The sequence below is a fragment of the Alosa sapidissima genome, chromosome 5 (genome assembly GCF_018492685.1).
Source record: "Alosa sapidissima isolate fAloSap1 chromosome 5, fAloSap1.pri, whole genome shotgun sequence".
Taxonomy (NCBI): domain Eukaryota; kingdom Metazoa; phylum Chordata; class Actinopteri; order Clupeiformes; family Clupeidae; genus Alosa; species Alosa sapidissima.
Window position 1 is genome coordinate 7,715,904 of NC_055961.1, and position 20,025 is coordinate 7,735,928.

The window sequence follows — 20,025 nt, forward strand, 5'->3', positions numbered from 1 at the left end:
GGTGATGCCGGGGAGCAGGTGATGATGGCCTGGATAGCTGACATTTTAACCTGATTGTCTGGAAAGATGAATGAGTTCTTGCTCTCTCTCTCTCTCCCTTCTCCCTCCAGTGCTCTGCCTTATTACCCCCGGACGTGGTGAGATCATGCGAGTGCTTATGCCGACCACTCTCGTGGGGGCTTTCACAGGGCAGCCACTTCCAAAGGCACAGACTGCAGTTGAGGGAGCAGATCCTGTCTGCCATATGCAGGGCCGTGCATGCTCAGTAGACTGGAAAAACAGGAAGGTTTCTGGCAGAGAAAACAGCCGCGCTCTCCAGCTCCGTGTAAACATTGCAATTAGTTACCTTTTGAGTTCCATGTCACCGTTGCGAGTGGCAATAAAAAAAAAAAAAGACAAAAGACAAAAGAAAAGGTAAATAAAAGAAGAGCCCTGTTTTATCCCAGGGCAGATCAAAGCTGCATTATCTCCTTCTCCCCTCCTCCCTCCCAATCACATTCAGGGGCTCCTATGCTGTAGAAGGAGACACTTCCAAGTGACAGATGTGAGGTGTGATCCAATTTGGTTCTGATGGGCGGTAATGCCACTCCTTTGTACTGTAGGCAGGGGAGTCTCATTGGGTGTCTGGTGAGCCCTAACAGGTGTCTCCTCAGTATGCCTCTGGAAGAAAACGTCTTCCTGTGATTTGTGATTGGAGGTTTTGTCACTCTGCATACTCTGTGCCAAGTCTGTTGGGTGGAGAGAAGTGAGGGCATGCTATTATTTCTTATACCGTGCTCTTTTTTACGCTTTATCTGCTATGAGTCAGTGATTCAAAATCATGTTTTGCTTCTAAATACTTATTAGTAGGGACGCTTGACTTGACTTGACTCGACTGTAAAGTATGAATATCACACACAATGAATAGGCAAGGGCTGGTTTTCAGGACATTTTGAAATAGGTGTTATTAGGTGCTTAGTAGGCATTCATTATCCTATTCAGATATATATATTCAGATCCTTTTCTCTGCACAACTGTCCTGTGATTAAATTATTATCACTGATAAATCTCACTGTAAGGACTGCCTGTGAGGTAATTACAGTGTTCAATATTGCAAAGGTTTCGAGAGGACATGATATTTTCTTAATTATTCAGCAGCTGTAGAAGTACAGGCTGGAAAAGGAAAGAAATATACTGTCAGCCCTTCATCCATGCCAAAGGTTTTGATCTTACAACCTGATGCAAACCTGCAGTGGGAGTAGAGTAGGTGTCTGAGCTATTTTGTTTTCACCTGTAATTAGAAGCAGAAGAATCCGTCTGTGATATGATAGATCAGGCAGTCCGACTAACTTCATCTCTAAAGTGAACAATAGCTCTTCTGTATAAGCCTTTAATGTTATCAATCCATGCATTTCTGCTTAGACATAAAACAATAAATAACTCTGAAATATTATACAGGATATATCCTAGGAAACAAAGAGTTTAGAAACTGAGTGTGTATTTTGCATTATATGTTGCTTAAAATGACATTTGTAATGCATCACCTGATGCCTAAAACCCATTTAAACATTCAAATAGGATAGAGGGCAGGGTACCCTGTATGCACATCTAAAGTAGCTCTAAAATAACATCTAAAAGAGCTGATTTGTCTACATGACACTTTCACGATATATATACAACATTTGTTTTTTTAACCCGAGGGAACATATATGTTTGTTGAGTAATGCTTCCATTTACTCTGTCTGCAAAAGGAGGTCAGATGCCAAGGTCAAATGACAAACTTCTTTTTCTCATTGATCGTGACAAACTGGGGATCTGAGAACTGTCTATGGACACCAAAGTTGCATGGTCAAAAGCTCAGCATGAACCTCAAGACCTCAGGGATTCACCTTTCTGTACAGTTTGTTCCCTTTCTGCTCTGCCACTGTTCTTTTCCTTCCAGCACCTTCATAGTTAGAAGAATAAAATGCTTTCATTTCAAAGATGGCCAGGCAATTTGCCATTTGTCAGTACTGAAAGCAAGCAATTTTGGAGTTATTCAAGACAATCGTTCACATCCTCTTACTGTCCAATAAAATCCCATTCAATTGAGCTTATGTTGCAGAGGGTTGTGCACTCTCACTTTTACTCTATAGAAGTTTGTTCTGCAAATGCTCACATAATTCTTTTAAATGTTAATGAGGGGTCCATTGGTGGAGTCCACCTGCAAGTCCCTATTCAAGGTTTTATCCAAAACATTACTGTCCTTTTGCTCTAATGTGGAATGGCAAACAAAGAACACATTTTAAATATTCATCCACCGATGTAGTTTAATGTTTGATGCCCCCTAACTAGAGCTAAATGTGCACTTCAAACAGGCCACCCCAGCTGACCGCCCAAGCCCCCCAGCCCTAATGGAGCCGGCCATAAATAATTTTTGCATAAATGTGTGAGTGCTTCCAGTAAATACGAAGCTATGAAGCCCAAACCAATAAGTCTTGCGATGATTGTTATGCTTTTGAGTATGGAAACCAAGATGTGACTTGTGACATCATATTGTATGCACTTAGAAAATATATGTTTATTGTTTATGTATGGCTATGTTTTCTTCAATTATTATTTCAGTGTTCAGGTAAGCTTGCACCCCCCCCCCCCCCCCCACACACACACACACACACGCACTCACTCTGTTACATTGTGTATGTCATACTACTTTTTATTTACCAAGAAGATGGAAACATATTCAAATATTCTGCCTGTGTTGCAGTTTTAAGATACTAGGTACATGTGGAGGCAAATCCAAGGCAAGTAGATGCACTTTTAACAGCCCCCCCCCCCTCTCTCTAACACACACACACACACACACACACACACACACACACACACACACACACACACACTGTATTTGAGTATTTGACAGTTGTTTGACTAGTTTTCCTCCACCTGTAAAACTTTCTTGCTGATTTCCTGCTCTTTTATTTCATTTAGTTCTGTGTCTGTCAAGGTGTGCTCTTTAAGTGTCTGAATGAAGCAGCATTAAACAAACATCTGCATAACAGTGTGTTTATTCCCCCGGTTTCAGCAGGGAACCCTCCAACACATTACTAATTGTCATATTACAAATAATTCATTGCATTATTTCATGCATAATGCATCAGTGTGCAACCACAGCAGAAGCCTACGGTGTATGTGTGTGTGTGTGTGTGTGTGTGTGTGTGTGTGTGTGTGTGTGTGTGTGTGTGTGTGTGTGTGTGTGTGGCAGTGACTGGGTCTGCCTCTCCAATATGGCCAGATTTCTGACAGCTCAAGCAAAGAGCGATCTTCAATTTATCTTTTTTTTGGATATGGAAAATGGTCATAAACTACTCATAAACAACTCTGATTCATCCACCATGACTGTGCCCTCTCTTCTAGTTCTGCTTATCTTGATATATACGCATAACTTGGAGATAACTTTTTTTGAAACTGCAACCCTAAGCATCTTCTCTTCTGGATTTACACCGCACCACTAGTGACTGGTGGGAGGGGATCAAAGTGATGATTGTCTTGCCAAAGACGTTTCACTATCTTTTTGCAAGAAACATTCACATTTAGTTAATTGGGCAAAATGACAAGATACATGAAAAATGCTGACTTGATTATTGTGTTAATTGGACACCAGTGTGCCTGGACAACACTCATTCAGGCTGCCAGATCTGCTTTTCACTTTGCTCAAGGTAAACAATTCCATCACTCTGCCTTGCCGTACTGTGTGTGTGTGTGAAGGTTTCAGTGATGCTTCTGTTTGCAAAACTGTGCGTCTTCTATCCTTTCATCACTGTGATAAACGAGTCCTCCCACGAGGTGTCTACCCCACCACTCCGTCTAATTTTCAGCTCTTTCTCATTCCTTCTGCACCCCTCCTGCCCCCCTTCCCTATCCCCACACCCCCAACACTACTACACGCGCCACAGCTCTTTGTGGTGTCTTTGTGCCCTGGGTGTGTGTGGTGTGTGTGCGGTGTGTGTGTGTGTGGTGTGTGTGCGGTGTGTGTGTGTGGTGTGTGTGCGGTGTGTGTGCGGTGTGTGTGTGTGTGGTGTGTGGTGTTTACGGTCTGCTGCAGTACAGTCTGTTTGTGGAGCTCTAAAGCTGAGAGCCATTGCCCCCCCGGAGAAACCATAAAACGGCTTCAAAGAGTTCCACAGTTGCTATGACAACTGAAATAAAAGCAATTAGGCATGATTTAAGGGGGAGGGATGGGGGGGGGGTGGGGGGTTGATGAGCCATAATTTTCATCTGGCCTGATAGAGTCCTCAGAAAACCAGCAGCGATGCTTTCCTCTCCTAATCTGTCTTGCGTGTTGTTTTTGAAGAAGAGTTAACATGCCGGCAAATGGAACATACGCTGTCATCTATCCAGTCGATAAGTCAGGAAAAAAAGCAGGATGACACGGAATAATGGCATCATGTGAAACACAGTTCAGACTGTACCGCATCAGCAGAAAACTTGGAAAGGAGGAAGTTTGCCCAGATGACGAAGTGCTGTGCTTTTCATGATTATGTCCAAAACGTATGAAAGGAAAGCATCATGGAAAGAGAAAAATTAGACAGGCGCCTGTGGCACTCAGTCAGTCATCTCCACCTTTGCAGCAGATACACAGTTGGTCCACTTGGGGATGACTGGTGAGCTCATGGCCAGTCGAGTCCATCTCAATCAAATGGACGGCTTGACATCCTCACTGTGGCACCGGAACCACACACACACACACACACACACACACACACACACACACACACACACTCTTATCCTCTGCAGTCTCTCACACAAGGGCAAGGGTCTGTGTTTGCAGTGAGATGTCTGTCTATGTGTGTGTGTGTGTGTGTGTGTTTGTGTGTGTGTTCATGGTTCAATGATAGAGGGTCTGTGTTTGCAGTGTGTGTGTGTGTGAGTGTGTGTGTGTGTGTGTGTGTGTGTGTGAGTGTCTGTGTGTCCCTGTGTATGTGTGATCGCAGCTGAATGATAGAGGATCTGTGTTTGCAGAGAGAAGTGTGTGTGTGTGTGTGTGTGTGTGTGTGTGTGCGTGTGGTCACGGCTCAATGACAGAAGATCTGTGTTTGTAGTGTGAATGTCTGTGTGTGTGTGTGTGTGTGTGTGTGTGTGTGTGTTTGTGTGTGTGTGTGCCCGTGTGTGGTAATGGCCCAATGATAGTCGCCCCTTTGGCGCTGGCACCATCATGTCATTTTCATGAGGCTAAGAGCTAACATTCACCGAGTCTTTGATGCCATGCCTTTGACCTTTCCAGTCCCCCCTCTCAGGTGTGAAGGCAATTTGATGTGTGTGACTAAATGATGTCCCCCCTCTCCTCAAAGAAAAAAAACAACAAAACCTTTCATCTTAATGCACTGTACACATGGGACCAGGTGACATAGATCAAGTATCTAAAGGACTACAGACTAGTCTTGTTACTGCGGAAGAGCATAAATTGCATTAGCTTTAGCTGGATGCATTGTGATGTACTATAATGGACTGCGCAGACTCTAAATTCAACAGTATGTAAGTAATGTATGTTTGTGTAGCAAAACAAAGATGTCTTGCCATGCAGAGGCGTATAATATGTTTATATCTTTGGCAACTGTCTTGGAAAACAAACATGAAATGAGCATTGAGAAATGAATTGACTCACAGGGTGGTCAAATAACTTAAACGTTTATGTCACTTAATCTGTACTTAGGCACAATGCTTCCCTCGATTAATTTCAGTGTTGGATTCATACATTCTCACTATCGAGCCTTTGCACATTCTTTTCAGAAAGCTTTATGAGATTAGCCCAGCCAACCGCTTTTTTCTGTACTCTAGATGAGTTGTGTAAATTAGAATTACGATAATTGCCTCTTTACACGTCCCTCTCTGTCTCCATGCATCAGGAAAGCCGGTGCACACAGCAATTTTCAGTCAAATTTGACAGTCTGATTTTTGACCTCATCATTCCTTCTCAGTCTGTGTGTGTGTGTGTGTGTGTGTGTGTGTGTGTGTGTCTCTCTGTGTGTGTGTGTAGATGTGTGTGTGTGTGTGAGTGTGGGTGTGTGTGTGTGTAGATATGTGTGTGTGTGTCGGTGAGGTGGGGGTGGGGTGGAGTGGTGGGGCTTCATTTTGAAACAAACACTTGCCTCCTGCCTCTAGCAATAACAAGATATGACAGTTGAGATGCGGTGGCAAAATTAATATGAAAGGAGGCTGAGCTTTTTTGAATCACATGCTAGCCTAATGACGGTAATGGCCTTCCCTGTCTGCGAAGCCAGTCAGACCTCCTGTCTTACTGTCTGCCATTCAAAGGTAGAAAGAAACACAGGAGGTGCAAATGGTACGTCTGAAAAGGCAATGAATCAGCCCTGCACCATTACCTTTCACCAAGAAGCCAAGAAGAAACCATCGGCTTGGTTAGGAAGGATGGGGAGGGGAGGATTGAAATCCCCTCCTTTGTGATTGCATTGCACTGCACAACAGCACAAAAACACATAATCTACCCTTTGGAACCAGCACTTGTAAAAGAATGGATGTTGGCCAGTGGGGGCTGGTTGGGTGGGTGGGTGGGGGGGGGGGGGGTGTTCCATTATTTATCTGTTTAATATTTAATTTATCAGCCTCTTTACATAAATGTGAGTGGCATGAAACATGTCGCTCCCCAGCATTTGACAAATTACTGCACATGATGTACCGAGTAGAGGCGCACCCCTAGACTATTTGTCCTTGCAGTTGGCACCTTGATTCTGCCCTCTTTGCATACGAGATCAATTGGGTGCTAGGGAATGATGAATTTCTTCACAGAGTTTACTGGGATGGCTCTCTACAAATATTTAAGCTTTTTACTGAGTCAAGTCATGAAAAAAGAGAGTTGTTGCTTAATCAAAACTGATTGCCATAATCAATCTTGACTCTATGGTAAACAATCATCTTGCAATATTTCATTCCTAAATACTGATGTGTTTTTTAGTGCATTAGCCCATCGACCCATACATATTTTTGAGCAGAGGAGTCAAAACTGGAGATATTCAGGAAAGGTGTTAAATTCCTTGTGCTATAGGTAAGGAATTTCCCACAATGGCTGATTAACAACCATTACATTATATTTATTCAATACATTTATTACAACCAAGCCTATTTAACATGACACAAAATACAACAGGAATTTGCATTGCATTGCAAGATTAAAGGCAAGTCACATGTCCAATTCATCCTCTCAACTAATCAGTCATCATCATCATCATCATCATCATCACTGTCCTCTTCCTCATCATCATCCTCAGTTTACGGCACTTGTTCAGCTTTTTCTGTTCCACTGTTCATGTGCTCCCTCCTTTCCCTTTATTCCTGTTCCGGTACACTGATGTCTGACTATTTAAAAATCTCCTCCCATTATCAGGCCATCCTCAGTCTCGGTCCTGTCCTGCTATCTGGGAGGCAGCGTCTCTTCCCCTCTGACTTCCCTCTGGGTGTGCTCTACTCACAGTGCAGGTCATTTTGACACTTCATGCAGGGCTGGTGGTGCACCATGGGCTTTGCAGTTGTACAGAAATAAACTAGTTACATTTTTTTTACCAATTCTCAGCTCCTTGGTCTTCATTGCAGAGCTACTTAACACATAAATGCACTAAAATAGGTATGCTAATTCACTTAAAGGTCATGCAGTGTAATTAATTGTATTCCAGTAACAGGGCTCACACTCTTCTCCTGTTTCAGGTCCAGTCACCTAAAAATGAATTGCATTGTGAATCCAGAGGCCACCATACACACCCCATCACAATTTGATTGCTTACCCTGAGGCGAATCTCAATTATTTAATTTGGAGTATTCATGCTTTATTTATGGTAATTTAATAATTTATTCATTTTATGTTTCAACTAACTTGCAGCAACTCCTGAAGTCACGTCGCATAAGGGCATCATTTTGGCGCTTGTAAGCATAACCTATTTACCATGGGGAGAGTTGGTGTATTCCCTTCTAAACATCGCCATGCATGCAGGACTGTGGAGCTCACAGACTAATTAGCCCGTGCGGTGGTGAGCGTTCATCTCGTCACGTGTCAACAACTCCCACAAGGGTACAACCTGATAAGGCTTCGTTTATCACCAACCAAAAACACCAAAGCAAAAGATTTTCCCTTACACTTCATGTCAAAGCCCCAGTGGACAAAGCTTGCGTACTACACCCTATCTCTTAATGACTTTTTAAGCATTTGAGTGTTTTGCATTCGGTCTGTTGAATTAACATGAAAGCAAGTTGTTTGCTTTCCAGGAAATGACAGGATAGCATTAATGGCTGAGTGCACTCGTATGGGAAGACATTCCAGTGCTGCGCCTGATAACTCTCTATTTTATTTCTATTTGTGACTCAACATGAGGACATTGGAGACAACATGTGTGTTTGTGTGTGTGTGTGTGTGTGTGTGTGTGTGTGTGGTTCTGCTGACAGGGCTTATTACTACATTCATGGTACTAAAATGTTTGAAAATGTTGAAGTCAGAGGTGCAATACATGAAATATGCATGTGTATGTACCATGTATTAATATATTAATGTGTCATGTTTGAAATGGGAAGAGGTAGAATGGGGATATTCCACCTAATAGTCACTACAGGAGTATCTGAGTTGAGGGAATTTAAATCCCAATAACGTGTGTGTGTGTGTGTGTGTGTGTGTGTGTGCGTGCGCGCGCGCGCGCGTGTGTGTGTGCGTGCGTGTGAGTGTGTGTATGCAGTCACAAAGGCATGATATTACCAAAGATCCTTGATTACTAAACACTCCGCCTCAACCCTCACCGGTATTACAGTATTTCTGTATTGTAGCCTAAAGTATAATTTAAAGTTGGGAATCAGCACCCAACTTCAGCCTGCCACAGTGATTGTGTCTGCCCTTCCATGTGTCATCTAAATCCATTTAGATATCTGTAATGAACCCATTATCACGCTCATCGGCCAATCATGGCCCATGTGGAGCACATTTATTGCCAGTGCTCAGTTAACACCATGAGCTCATTTTCTGAGTTAGGCTGAGAGGGATCAAGATTTGAGAGTATTTAAGAGATGCAAAGCATCTTTTGTAAACAAAGGGGGGAAATAATAAACACCTCTTTACTTCAGTAGCCTACTCCTTTGAATGTTGAATTCATTAGCATCATCATGATAATTGCAGTTGTAGTGTACAATTATTATTATTATTATTATTATTATTATTATTATTATATCGTTGTTGTTGTTGTCGTTGTTGTTGCTCTCTTTCTTTTCAAACTGAAGTAGCACAGCGCGTCGTCATCAAATCGTTAGGCTAAGGATAAAAGACTAAATGGTACAGTCTGCGGAGGGGCTTACATATTTGGAATCACATCCAACTGTAGACTTCCACGCTTCTGAGTGTGAATAGAGGACAACGAAAAATGCGCTGACTGTTAAGAGAGCAATCGTGACCCCTTTTCTGACACTATTGAGTCGTTTCATTTGTTGGTAGGGTGCGAGGTATCACGGTTCCTCAGTTGCCACGGTTATTACCTCAAGCGCAGCGCTTGCAGCGGGGAGAGGAGAGACTTGTGTAGAGCTCTGCGAATTCAGTTAGTCTGTACTATGGGCACATTGTGTGGGAACTGACGGATGCGCGTCAGAATATCTGCTTGGAATTTGGCTCTCTTTGCGTCGCCAATGCAAACGGAAATATGCAGCGAAGCTTCGCCTTTCTCCTCACTAGTGTTGTCGGCTTTTGTTTAGGTTCAAGTTTTCCAAGTAATATTAATATAGGTAAGTATTTTTAGTCAATAACTGTAAACCCACTCAGCATTGTCTTCATTCGAAGTAAGATTGACATGAACTTCCTAAATTCACATCAGGCAGGAATAGAGATGGGCTGTTTACTCACAATCGTCGTATTTAAAACGTTGTAGTGATTTCAACATTAATGTTTTCAATGGTTTTGGTTTTTGGTAACAGGAGGATTGTTCCCCACCGGTTCCCACGAATATGAGGTTTTTCGATTTGCGCTTTCTCGACATCAGGATATCCCTAAACTGGTACCACAAGTGGACATGGTTGATACAGGGAGCAGCTTTGCCATGACATACGCATGTAAGTTGCTCCTGTTTTTTATGTTTTTGATTGTGGAAGGTGAGTGCCTTGAAGCAACATAATCATCCTATCGCATCAACGTTGATGCTATGCGTGGGAGAGACCATAACAAAAGAGTTGTCATCTATCTGTTGCTGTAAACCCTAAAACTAAACATGTACTAGAAGTGAACCAAGTAAAACAGACGTCCAATTGTATTTGAAATTGTTGCAGCTGAAAAAAACCCTACAGTGTCTAATCTTTGTAGTTTGACATCCAAATTCGAGAAATGATTTAGCTGGTTTGGGAATGTCACGGTCAGGCAGATTTGGCATTGGGTAGATTATGGTTACAATAAAACAAAAACATTGCGTTTATTTTGGTGTTTATGGCAATAAGTTTAATTTGGGATTCATTGTATGCGTCAGCAGGATCTTTGAACTTTTTGTCTGTGGAAATGATAAGGTAAAGCCACTGCCTAGTGAAAGCCAGTGAGACAGCAGGAGATGAGTTATTCATTAAAGCAGGCAGGTTGACAGGAAAGACAGAAGTGTGTACACTGACTGAAAGAGACAGAGAAAGATAAGAAAAGAAAAAGAAAGACATGTGTGCTTTGAATGACTGGGAACATAACTGCACTGTAGTTGATATGTAAACAGATGAGACAGCACAGATGACATCCTCATCGCACTGTGTCTAGCTGACATATTTGTGACTACTGTTGGTAGAATGTACTGTAATATGGAGCCTTCCGGAGTCTAACGTTTATCATTTTCTCTCACACATGTTTAGCATGCTGTTCTTTTTCAGTCCAGATATCATATAGGTAATTGAGACACTATTGAAGACAGTGCTTTATCAGTGCTTTGAAAAAGGCTTTGCTGTGCTGTGTGATGACGGGTTGCCAGGTAAATCTTACAAGTTAGATGAACCCTCTTAAAGGACAGATGTAAAGCTACCTGCTGTTCACTGACTGTGTGTGTGTGTGTGTGTGTGTGTGTGTGAGAGAGAGAGAGAGAGAGAGAGAGAGAGAGGAGATAAACCCTTTTGTTCTGAATCATAGTGGCACTACCACAGTGCTGATTTCATTGAGTAGGTTTATCCTTTGTATTCACCTCTCTCTGCTGCAACACATCTTCTGAAATGTCTTGCAAAGCTCTTGTTCATCCACAGTGTGTGATGGAAATGCACCACAAGTGTAGTTAACCAACCCAGTAAAAGGCATTTATTACATGCCAGTAAAAGGCATTTATTTGTGCAGAACAAAGTAGTTCCATCCTGTTATCTGTTCTTTATACCCATCTCGGCCTGTAGTTTCTCTTCCACTACAACACACACCTCCCAGCTCCCCATTAAGTGTGAATGACTTGAGGAAAGATTCTTCTAATCTGAGAGGCCAAGGTGTAAATTAGTTTCTGGTTTGTGCTGGCCACATCAGCAGAATTTTAAAAAGTTCACACTGTCACTCAGCTAAACTCTCCTGCTATATTGCCTCCTAGAAAAACATGGTCAAGTTGGTGTACAACATTACTTCAGCCCAGAAGAGGGCAGCACCACGGTCCAGTTAGAACTGACATTAGTTGCCTGTTATATGAAGGCCCTGTCATTTTCTTTGCACTTCAGCGTGGACTGCTAAAAGATGTTTAATTTAACTAAACATCTAGATTTGGCTGAACACAGATTGAAATGAATAATTGATAATTCTTCTAAAGAAGGTCTGTTAGATTGAGAAGAACATGTCCATTTGGCACTATTGCAGACCATGAATGCTTGATGGGTCTTGCCATTTCAATTGATTTTTTCCTGATTGTCAAATAATGGAATGTCAGTGCTGTGCACGACTCTTTGAATGAATCATTTTGTGCCATTTACGCATTACACAAAATGTGCATTTTATATTTTGTATGCAAGCAGAATATTCCACATATGCAAGCATCCAAGTCATTAGTGACCCCCCATAAAACAAAATGTATCCATTTTAAATAACAGGGTTATTTGGAGCGCAACGGGAGAGTGAGTCTTAAATATTCATCTTTTGTTATTAGGAGTCATTGCATTGCATCTACTTTAGCTTGTTTATTCATTGTTTCTCTATTTGTTTATCAGTTGTTGTCCTTTCACAACTCCATTCCCCAGCATGGATTAAGTTGTAAATACAAATGGCATTGGATTCATTATGCAAATGGAGGTGTTAGTCGCAATGGCCTCCAGTGGAAATGCATTATAGTAAGCTGATGTCGAGGATGGTGAAAATAGCGCAAGGCATTCATACAATCTCAGCTCCTCTTTCTGTACATACATGTTTGAAGGACTTCATTTATGCAGCTAATGTGGTTCTCGCCCACTTGCAATTCAACTCTATTCACATGTGCATGTGGAGCACCTTATCAGCAAATGACTCACCGGGAAAGAGGTGCGGAGGAACACAATTGGTTGATTATCTCGGGGTGTTTTTTTGCTGCTGCTGCATTAGAATTGTCCTGTTGTGTCAGAGCATCAGAAGAGTGTTGGACCTCCATAAGCAGATACAGTATGTTCAGTTCTTTATTTTCCTGTGACAGATGCCTCAGTCCTAATGAAGTGTTTGCCAGTAGACTTCAGAAGATCTCCTTTTTTTTCTTTTCTTTTTTCAAATTCCAGGACTCGTTTCATTCATCACCACTAAAAGTTATGTAAGAGGCAACTACTTTCTTTGTTTCCTCCACCTGTGTGTGTGTGTGTGTGTGTGTGGGTGTGTGTGTGTGTGTGTGTGTGTGTGTGTGTGTGTGTTTATATGTGTATGAATGACTATGTTTGTGCGAAACCTCAAACTGTTTAAAATTGCACAGAGATGCCTGCTAGCCATGTTTGGTCCAATAGGAACAGTGAGCGGTCGCCAAGTGGCTCTCCCATCTCTATGGATCCCTGGCTAATCGTTTAGCAGGGAACTGCCACTGCAAACCCATTTAATCTATTATTCATTCATAGCAACATAGTTAAACTGATTAGTCTCTGGTGTTCAGATTTGAGAATTACTATATCGGCTCAGAGTGCACCACACATCAGCTCAATGAAGAGTAGGGCAGAGAGGTAAAGCTAAAAAATCCATTTAAGTGGGAGGGGATTGACAATCTTTAGCTGGAGTGAGACAGGTGCTCTCGAGGGGGGGAAAGTCGGTGTTTGAAATTACCATTTCAAGGGAAGCTCGGAGTATTCAGATGATAGCACACCTTGATAGGCTGTGGCAAGATGTTGTCTGAACAAGCAATGTCGATACAGAGACACAGGAGATCAGTTTGGTCAGTTTTAAGTGCTCAGACATGCTGTGGTACTTTGTCAGGGATGCCCCAACTCTGACCCCTTTCATGGTTATGTCCTCACTTGGAAACCCTGCATGTGGAAATAAACCTTTAGAGGAGCACTGAATATCAGTTCATTTACATGGCTGAGAACTAGAGGGCCACTTAGAAAGTGTAGACCTCTGCTAAGGCCAAATGCACTGATCTCTATTCTTTAGAAATCAGTGGCCAAATGTCATGAAAATGAAAGTGAAACTAAACTCCACGAGCCTCCTGGTGAGTTGGCACCACTGTAAGATTGTATGGATTCTCTCTGGGTCCATAATCCTACACAAACTGACAATAACATAGACAGGCAAACCACACCAGAAACCAGTTTATTATTAGCTATTTATGCCAATTTTAAGTGAAGTTGAGACACATGCGTAGGTTATGTGCAGACAGTTATCTGCGTACATTTGTGTTTAAGTTAAATAAGAGAAGTGTTGCCTTATGTGAAAAGACAAGGGCACTACTGCAGGTACACTACTTCCTCCTCTCTTAACTTTTCTACGCGCAGTGCATTGCTGTATGTGTTGAGATAGCTGTGCTGACCTTAGCCAGAACACGGATGGCGTGGCAGACATGTCACGGAACCTTTACAGCCTTTCCCGGCCTGACAGCCTGTCCGCTGCATTTGATTTGTTAGTCAGAGACGGCTCTGGGTCCCCCCCTCCCGGGCAGAGGATCAGTCCTGAGATCACTGCGACACGCAGCCAGACCCCAGCGTACGCAGCATGCCAATCAGCTAAGGTCCAAAGGGCTCCATTGAGGTGGCAGAGATGAAAGTAATGGGGTTTAAGACAAACCCAGCTTTATGTGTCGCCTCCAGTCGGCTGCCCGCATTCTCGCGCATCCCTGATCAGATCCCCCCCCTCCAACGGCAGCCTTGAACCCAAACTGAGGCGTGCGCAGTCGGGAGAAGAAGACGGACAGTCGACTGATATGTGAGGGAACACGACCTGTCCCCTTGTAACAGCCCCTTGCTGCAGTGCATTTGTTTTGGAGAGGTAGTGCTCTGCGTTGATGATTATACGTCTCTCTCGGTGGGTGAGATCAGCTGTGAAGGACCAGCTGTGGTGTAGCGTTGCAGTGAGACTGCCAGCTCTGGGCAACAAGAAGCAAAAAAAAATAAAAAATATCTGTTTAAAAATAAAGTACTTGTCAGACATGCACTGTCTCATAGCATCCTACATGATGATATAGGTCAGTTAAGGGGGCCTTCAGTGTTGATTGCTGTTGACAGGTATCTCATTAGCCGGATATGAAATGCCACCAGGACCAGGGCTGAGGGCAACGAGGAAACAAGTAGGGCACCAGGGCTCATACAGTGTCAGGGATCGGATATGTTTATCTAATGCCTCATGGCTGTGAGTGCATGTGTGTGTGTGTGTGTGTGTGTGTGTGTGGAGGGGGGGGGGGGGGGGGGGGGGGTGAACCCTGACCTTCTCCCTTATGTCTGTGTAGTAGTAGTGGATGAGAGACCCAGGGCAGCCCAGGGTTGAAAGGAATGCCAGTGCCAGGGCCCCTAATGCACACTGACTAGGACTCGTCTCAGCCACTGTGGACAGAAACACTGGAAAGCTGCTGGTGATTTGGAGGCAAATAGAACATGACCAGTGATATCTTGGACATTTCTCCAAGAGTCTGATGATTTCATCATTACTCAGCTGAGCCACAACCCACCTCCTCTCCTGGGTTTGAAGAGTACTTCACCTTGTCCTCCTACAAGAACCCTTAAAGGAGCTCTGTAAAACTACTACAGGGGTGTCACATTACAAAGCGATGTTACATCAATACGCTGTCAAGTGCCCCATTGCAAATATTTAGAACAGTTAACCCTATTGTCAAATACACGAATAACCTTGCATGCAACCTTAAATGGGCTTTGCAACGCAGGGAAAAAGTATAGAGTCTGCAGCATGGTAGATGCAGCTCCCAAACTAATGTAATGGTCTTTGCAAATGTGACATTTTTGGTCCAAACTCTTCCTTAGACATGAACCCTTTGACTGGTACATACTCCACAACACAGTGCTCTGCCCATCCGATGGAACCTGCACTCTCTTCACAGTCAGGAGCTCACCACAAAAGCCACATTTCAGGCCATTGACAAGCCTCTTTCTGTTTTGATATACAGCGCGGCTTCAGTTAAGCCTGGTCCCCGTAAGCCCTTTTTAAAGGCGCCAGGCTTGAAAGTAAGCCCAGCGAAGGACACTTGGGTCGTTATTAATTATCACCGCTGTCAGGCCTTGGTGCTTCACTCCAATAGGAGCTCCAGTGAGCCGGACAGGCCCTTATGGCATATAGAGCATGGGGAAGCTTGGGGACGTTGGTATGGATCTCTGTAGCGGGGACCTTCAGATCTGTGCTGGGGATCAGGGATGATCACTCACCTCTGGGCCCCCGTAGCGACCAGCGGTACGGTATCGCTGCCAAGAGCCCCTCAGGCAACAGAGAAACAGCCCTCCCTTCCTCCCTCTCTCCCTCCTTCCCCAAGGCAAAGCATATGACACAGCATCATGGCTGACCTTATGTGGGCTAATTTACACCTCATTGAGATTCATTTGTGGCATATGAAGAACCAACAGCCTGAAGTGCAATGTATTAAACAAAGTGGCTGATCTGTGTGTTGGATTCCTAGAATAATCATGTTTTTTTCACAGCAGATACGAGTACTATGCACATAAGCATGCTGGGACTTGTTACATAATAACTGGCAATACTGTAACACTTGTCAGTATCTATTGTGTTGTGATCACTGCCTGGCATTAATAGTGGATGCGCCTACAGCATTGCTCTGGCATAAGTTTCTGAAGAGCCACATACTGTACCCACTTTATTAATTGTTTGTTATTGATGCATGAGCCATGGTTATGTTCATTATTTATTTTCGTTAATTAAGACTGAGTCCAAAAGACCTAGACCACTTTAGGAAGCAGACAGAGCGTGACACTCTGGACCAATTAAAAATCATTAATCTAAGGAACGAAATATTACAAGTTGACGCCAGGCTGAGGTGAACAAGGCTTGCAGGCAAGTCCTTTTGGAGCCTCAGCTCTCTCTGGCAGATCTGCTACACTGCTTCAATTTTTAATGACCAAAATAGCCAAGTTATGCTTCTCCCCTCTTGCATGTGTTAATGATCTTGCCTAACTCACTTCCTCTCTTCTCTTCTCCCTTGCCAGTTTGTTCGCAGTTTTCCAAAGGAGTCTATGCCATCATTGGACTATATGACAAGAAGACCATGAACATGCTCATGTCCTTCTGTGGCGCGCTGCATGTCTGCTTCGTCACGCCGAGTTTCCCCATCGACACCAACAACCAGTTTGTCATCCAGCTTCGGCCGGAGCTGCAGGATGCTCTAATAGACCTCGTGGAGTACTACAAGTGGAAGAAGTTTGTCTATATGTACAGCTCGGATTCAGGTAGGTCTCCTATTTAGCATATTCTTTATCTTCTACTGTCCTTACTGCTTAGTTGTGCTTTTATATTATATACTTTAATTACTGCTGTTAAAGAATGTGTTTGTGTTGTATGTATGCTGCTGCTGAGACCTTGAATTTCCCCTGGGGATCAATAAAGTATCTATCTATCTATCTATCTATCTATCTATCTATCTAAGTCCCATCTTATATGTGCACATGCTATATTAGCATGCATTATTAAGAGTATTACTGGAAGGCAGGTTGAGGACAATGAGGATGTGGTATGTCTCAATGTATTCTGTTCAACTTAAACTGCTGAGGGTGTTGGAAATTCTAGCCCTTCATCTCTGTGTCTTTGTGAACTTGTGAGGATGCGACAGGGTAAGAAATGCTATTGTGTATTCAGAGTATTTCTGAATCCTTTCATTTGTAGTGGCAGTTCCAGACCTAGTTTGTCAAGCTCTGGGGATGCAGTGCTGCTTCATGATCTGCTTGTAACACTGGAAAACATTTGTGATGCATGTTTTGTGCATGGGTGGGCATCCACAACTTTTGTAGTCTTCCACTCGTCTCATCTCTGTGAAGCAGGCCATATTTATCTGGTGCTCGTCCACCCATTTCCAACCAATAATCTTGTGACACCTCATCAGCGTGTGTCATCGTGAACCAAGGCATCAAGTTCAGTTTCAGGACTGTACAGAGACAACAACAAATGAAGTAATTGGCACAAGGTCTCAGATGACCAGTTGAGTTATATAATCCAGCATGTAATGTTACCACAGTGGCTTCTCTGTAGTCATACGCGCTGTCATCCTTGAAGATGGCTCTTGGTATTTGTCTAATTGACTTGCTTTTGGATGGGCTGTTCATACAGTGAGATAAGCATGTCTTTGATTTGTCTGTCTTACTCATGTGGGCCACCACTGAGCTGCGAAGTCAAGGTCATTGACGCTTCCATGCCATCCTTATACCACTGGAATCCCCACTGCCCTTCTCCTGTTGCCTGGATACCGTATTGCAAGGTTATTTTAAACCCCTTTATGGAGGAGCGTGTTTTTGTGTGTGTGTGTGTGTGTGTGTGTGTGCGCGCGCATGCACGCTTAAATTAATGAATACGTTCCCCATTATTGGAATGTATAATCCAATCCAATGTCACTGATTAGTAGGTCTCTCAGTGGTGGGGACTGGGTGATTATTTTTCATAAATTTCATACCTTTACAGGACAATCAGCTTTCTGTTGTGTTTGCAAACTAACTAACTATCTAAAAGTTTGACTGCTTCACAATGTATTTTGTTCGATTTACGCATCCTGGATAAAGTCAGGCATGGAAACGTGTCTTATTGAGCTGGTATTGCTGATGAATGTTTAAAAAAAAAGGTAAATTAGGGTCAAATGGCGACGGGTGGAAATTCAATCCGTTGTTGTGTGACATTTGGAGAATGTGTGACGGGCAGGTGAGTGAAAGCATTAGAGAGAGCGGAAGAGGAGTTGACTGGGGCCAAGCTTGTTTCTCTGTGCCAATCCCAAACGCTCATCTTCTCCGTCTCGCATCCTTATCTGCACTGGTGCAGTAGTATGGGGAAACAGTAATGCGAAACAGATAGGACTCTCTCTCTCTCTCTCTTTCTCTCTTTCTCTCTCTCTCTCTCCATCTCACTCTGTTTCCCCCTCTCTCTGTTTCTTGTGCTCTCTCTCACTGCCCAGTTTATCTGCAGGTTAGTGCTGCTCAGTGGGCGATAAAGCTGGTTTGCTCTGCGGTGCGAGACAATTTCACAGCTGCCGAGACAAGCTCAAACGTGCCCGCACACACACACACACACACACACACACACACACATGCAGACTACAGGAGAGCATCAACGCTGCAAAAAAGGCTGGAGAGGCATTTCAAAATTCGATCCGACACAGTCTTTTAATGAACACAAAATACGCAGGCCAGCTCACCGCTTTTTCACTGACAAACCTAGTTTTGGCATCTGTTGCATAACCCAAGAATTGGCTATAATTAGCAAATCTCCACTTAATCTGTTACTATATGTAGCTCGGAAAATGCAAAGGAATTTGTAATGTATTCAATGTCTTTGTGCGCTGGAAGAATCCTACTCCTACCTTAAATGGAGGTGAACTGTATAGGAAATTGTGAGAGTGAGACCTGGAAAAGCTACTAGGCACACCGGTATTGACGATATCAGGCAGTGGTTTTAGTTAACATTATGACTGCTCAAATATGACTATTAAACCATATAGGCGAATTGCATCTATCTCCATAGTTCCTTTTTAGATGTGAATGTGTATCTTTGCAGTAGTTAACTTCAGTAGTGCAGTAAAAGTTATTCCTGAATTCCCCATCCATCAAAGCAAGGCTTTTGTCCCTAATAATAGTAATGGTGTCATGGTATCAGCCTACCCCATTGATTATGAGGGCTAAATAGCACTAAGTACTAGGAGTGAAAAAAAACACTTCACGTCATAGTACAGTTCATCATGCTGAATGTAATGTTTGGTTTCAGTCAAATTCTCCTCATCTGTGACATCTTATATCTTTTATTTACAAGGAATCAGCCATCTCTCTAACTCAAGCCTGTCTGTCGAAATATCGACTAGTCAAGTCTAGCTAAGGTTTCAGTCGCTGCTCATTCTGTATTCCAGCCGTTCTCTCGGTTGGACCATTCTGACTGCTTACAGATGCTGTTTTGCTGCTACTGTAGGTGTTTGGAGTTGATCAAAATGTGCTTTGAAGCCGCTTGCTTAACGCCTGAGGTTGAGTTTACAATTTAGTGTCTTTGAAGTTGAAATTATGCGTAGATCCATATGCATGTCCTTCATGTTGACCACCAAGCTTATCGTTGAAATACACTTGTCAGCGATCAGAGAGGTGCCAAGGTTTGAACTGAAATGAAAAAAAATATACCCTTGGAGCATACCTCACCACCATACCAGCACAACTAAATAAAAACTATGTCAGTGAGATTTAAAAAAAACACACACTCAGACTACAACTTTTTAAAACGGGAATTGTTCTAAATAAAACTCTAAACTTGCAAAGTAGAGGCATTCCAGTTTAGATTATGTCAAATGTTACATTTTCCTTTTGTTTATCCTGCATTCAATTTATCCCTTACCTTTTTAAAACAAGGCCCTGCAACCCTCGGTCCTCATCTTAGTAAACACATCTTTCAAATCCTCATTAACAATACATTGCTAAAATTGGCTGGAAATTGGAAAGCTGGGGAAATAAAAACGTCCCTCACATCCA

At 42.9% G+C, this 20,025-nt stretch overlaps 1 protein-coding gene across 3 annotated transcripts in view; it reads left to right on the top strand.

Annotated features, from left to right (window-relative positions):
- The first annotated feature begins 9,326 nt into the window (after positions 1-9,326).
- LOC121710088 (glutamate receptor 1-like) overlaps positions 9,327-20,025 on the top strand; it is a 46,885-nt gene continuing 36,186 nt past the window's right edge. For 2 of the 3 annotated variants that reach the window (XM_042093996.1, XM_042093997.1), the window contains exons 1-3: positions 9,328-9,720; positions 9,910-10,044; positions 16,528-16,767. In XM_042093996.1, the coding sequence (XP_041949930.1) occupies positions 9,639-9,720; positions 9,910-10,044; positions 16,528-16,767 (457 nt within the window). In that variant the 5' untranslated portion in view covers positions 9,328-9,638. Of the gene's footprint in view, positions 9,721-9,909; positions 10,045-16,527; positions 16,768-20,025 lie in introns of all 3 variants that reach the window. The other variant, XM_042093998.1, reaches the window with a different exon arrangement.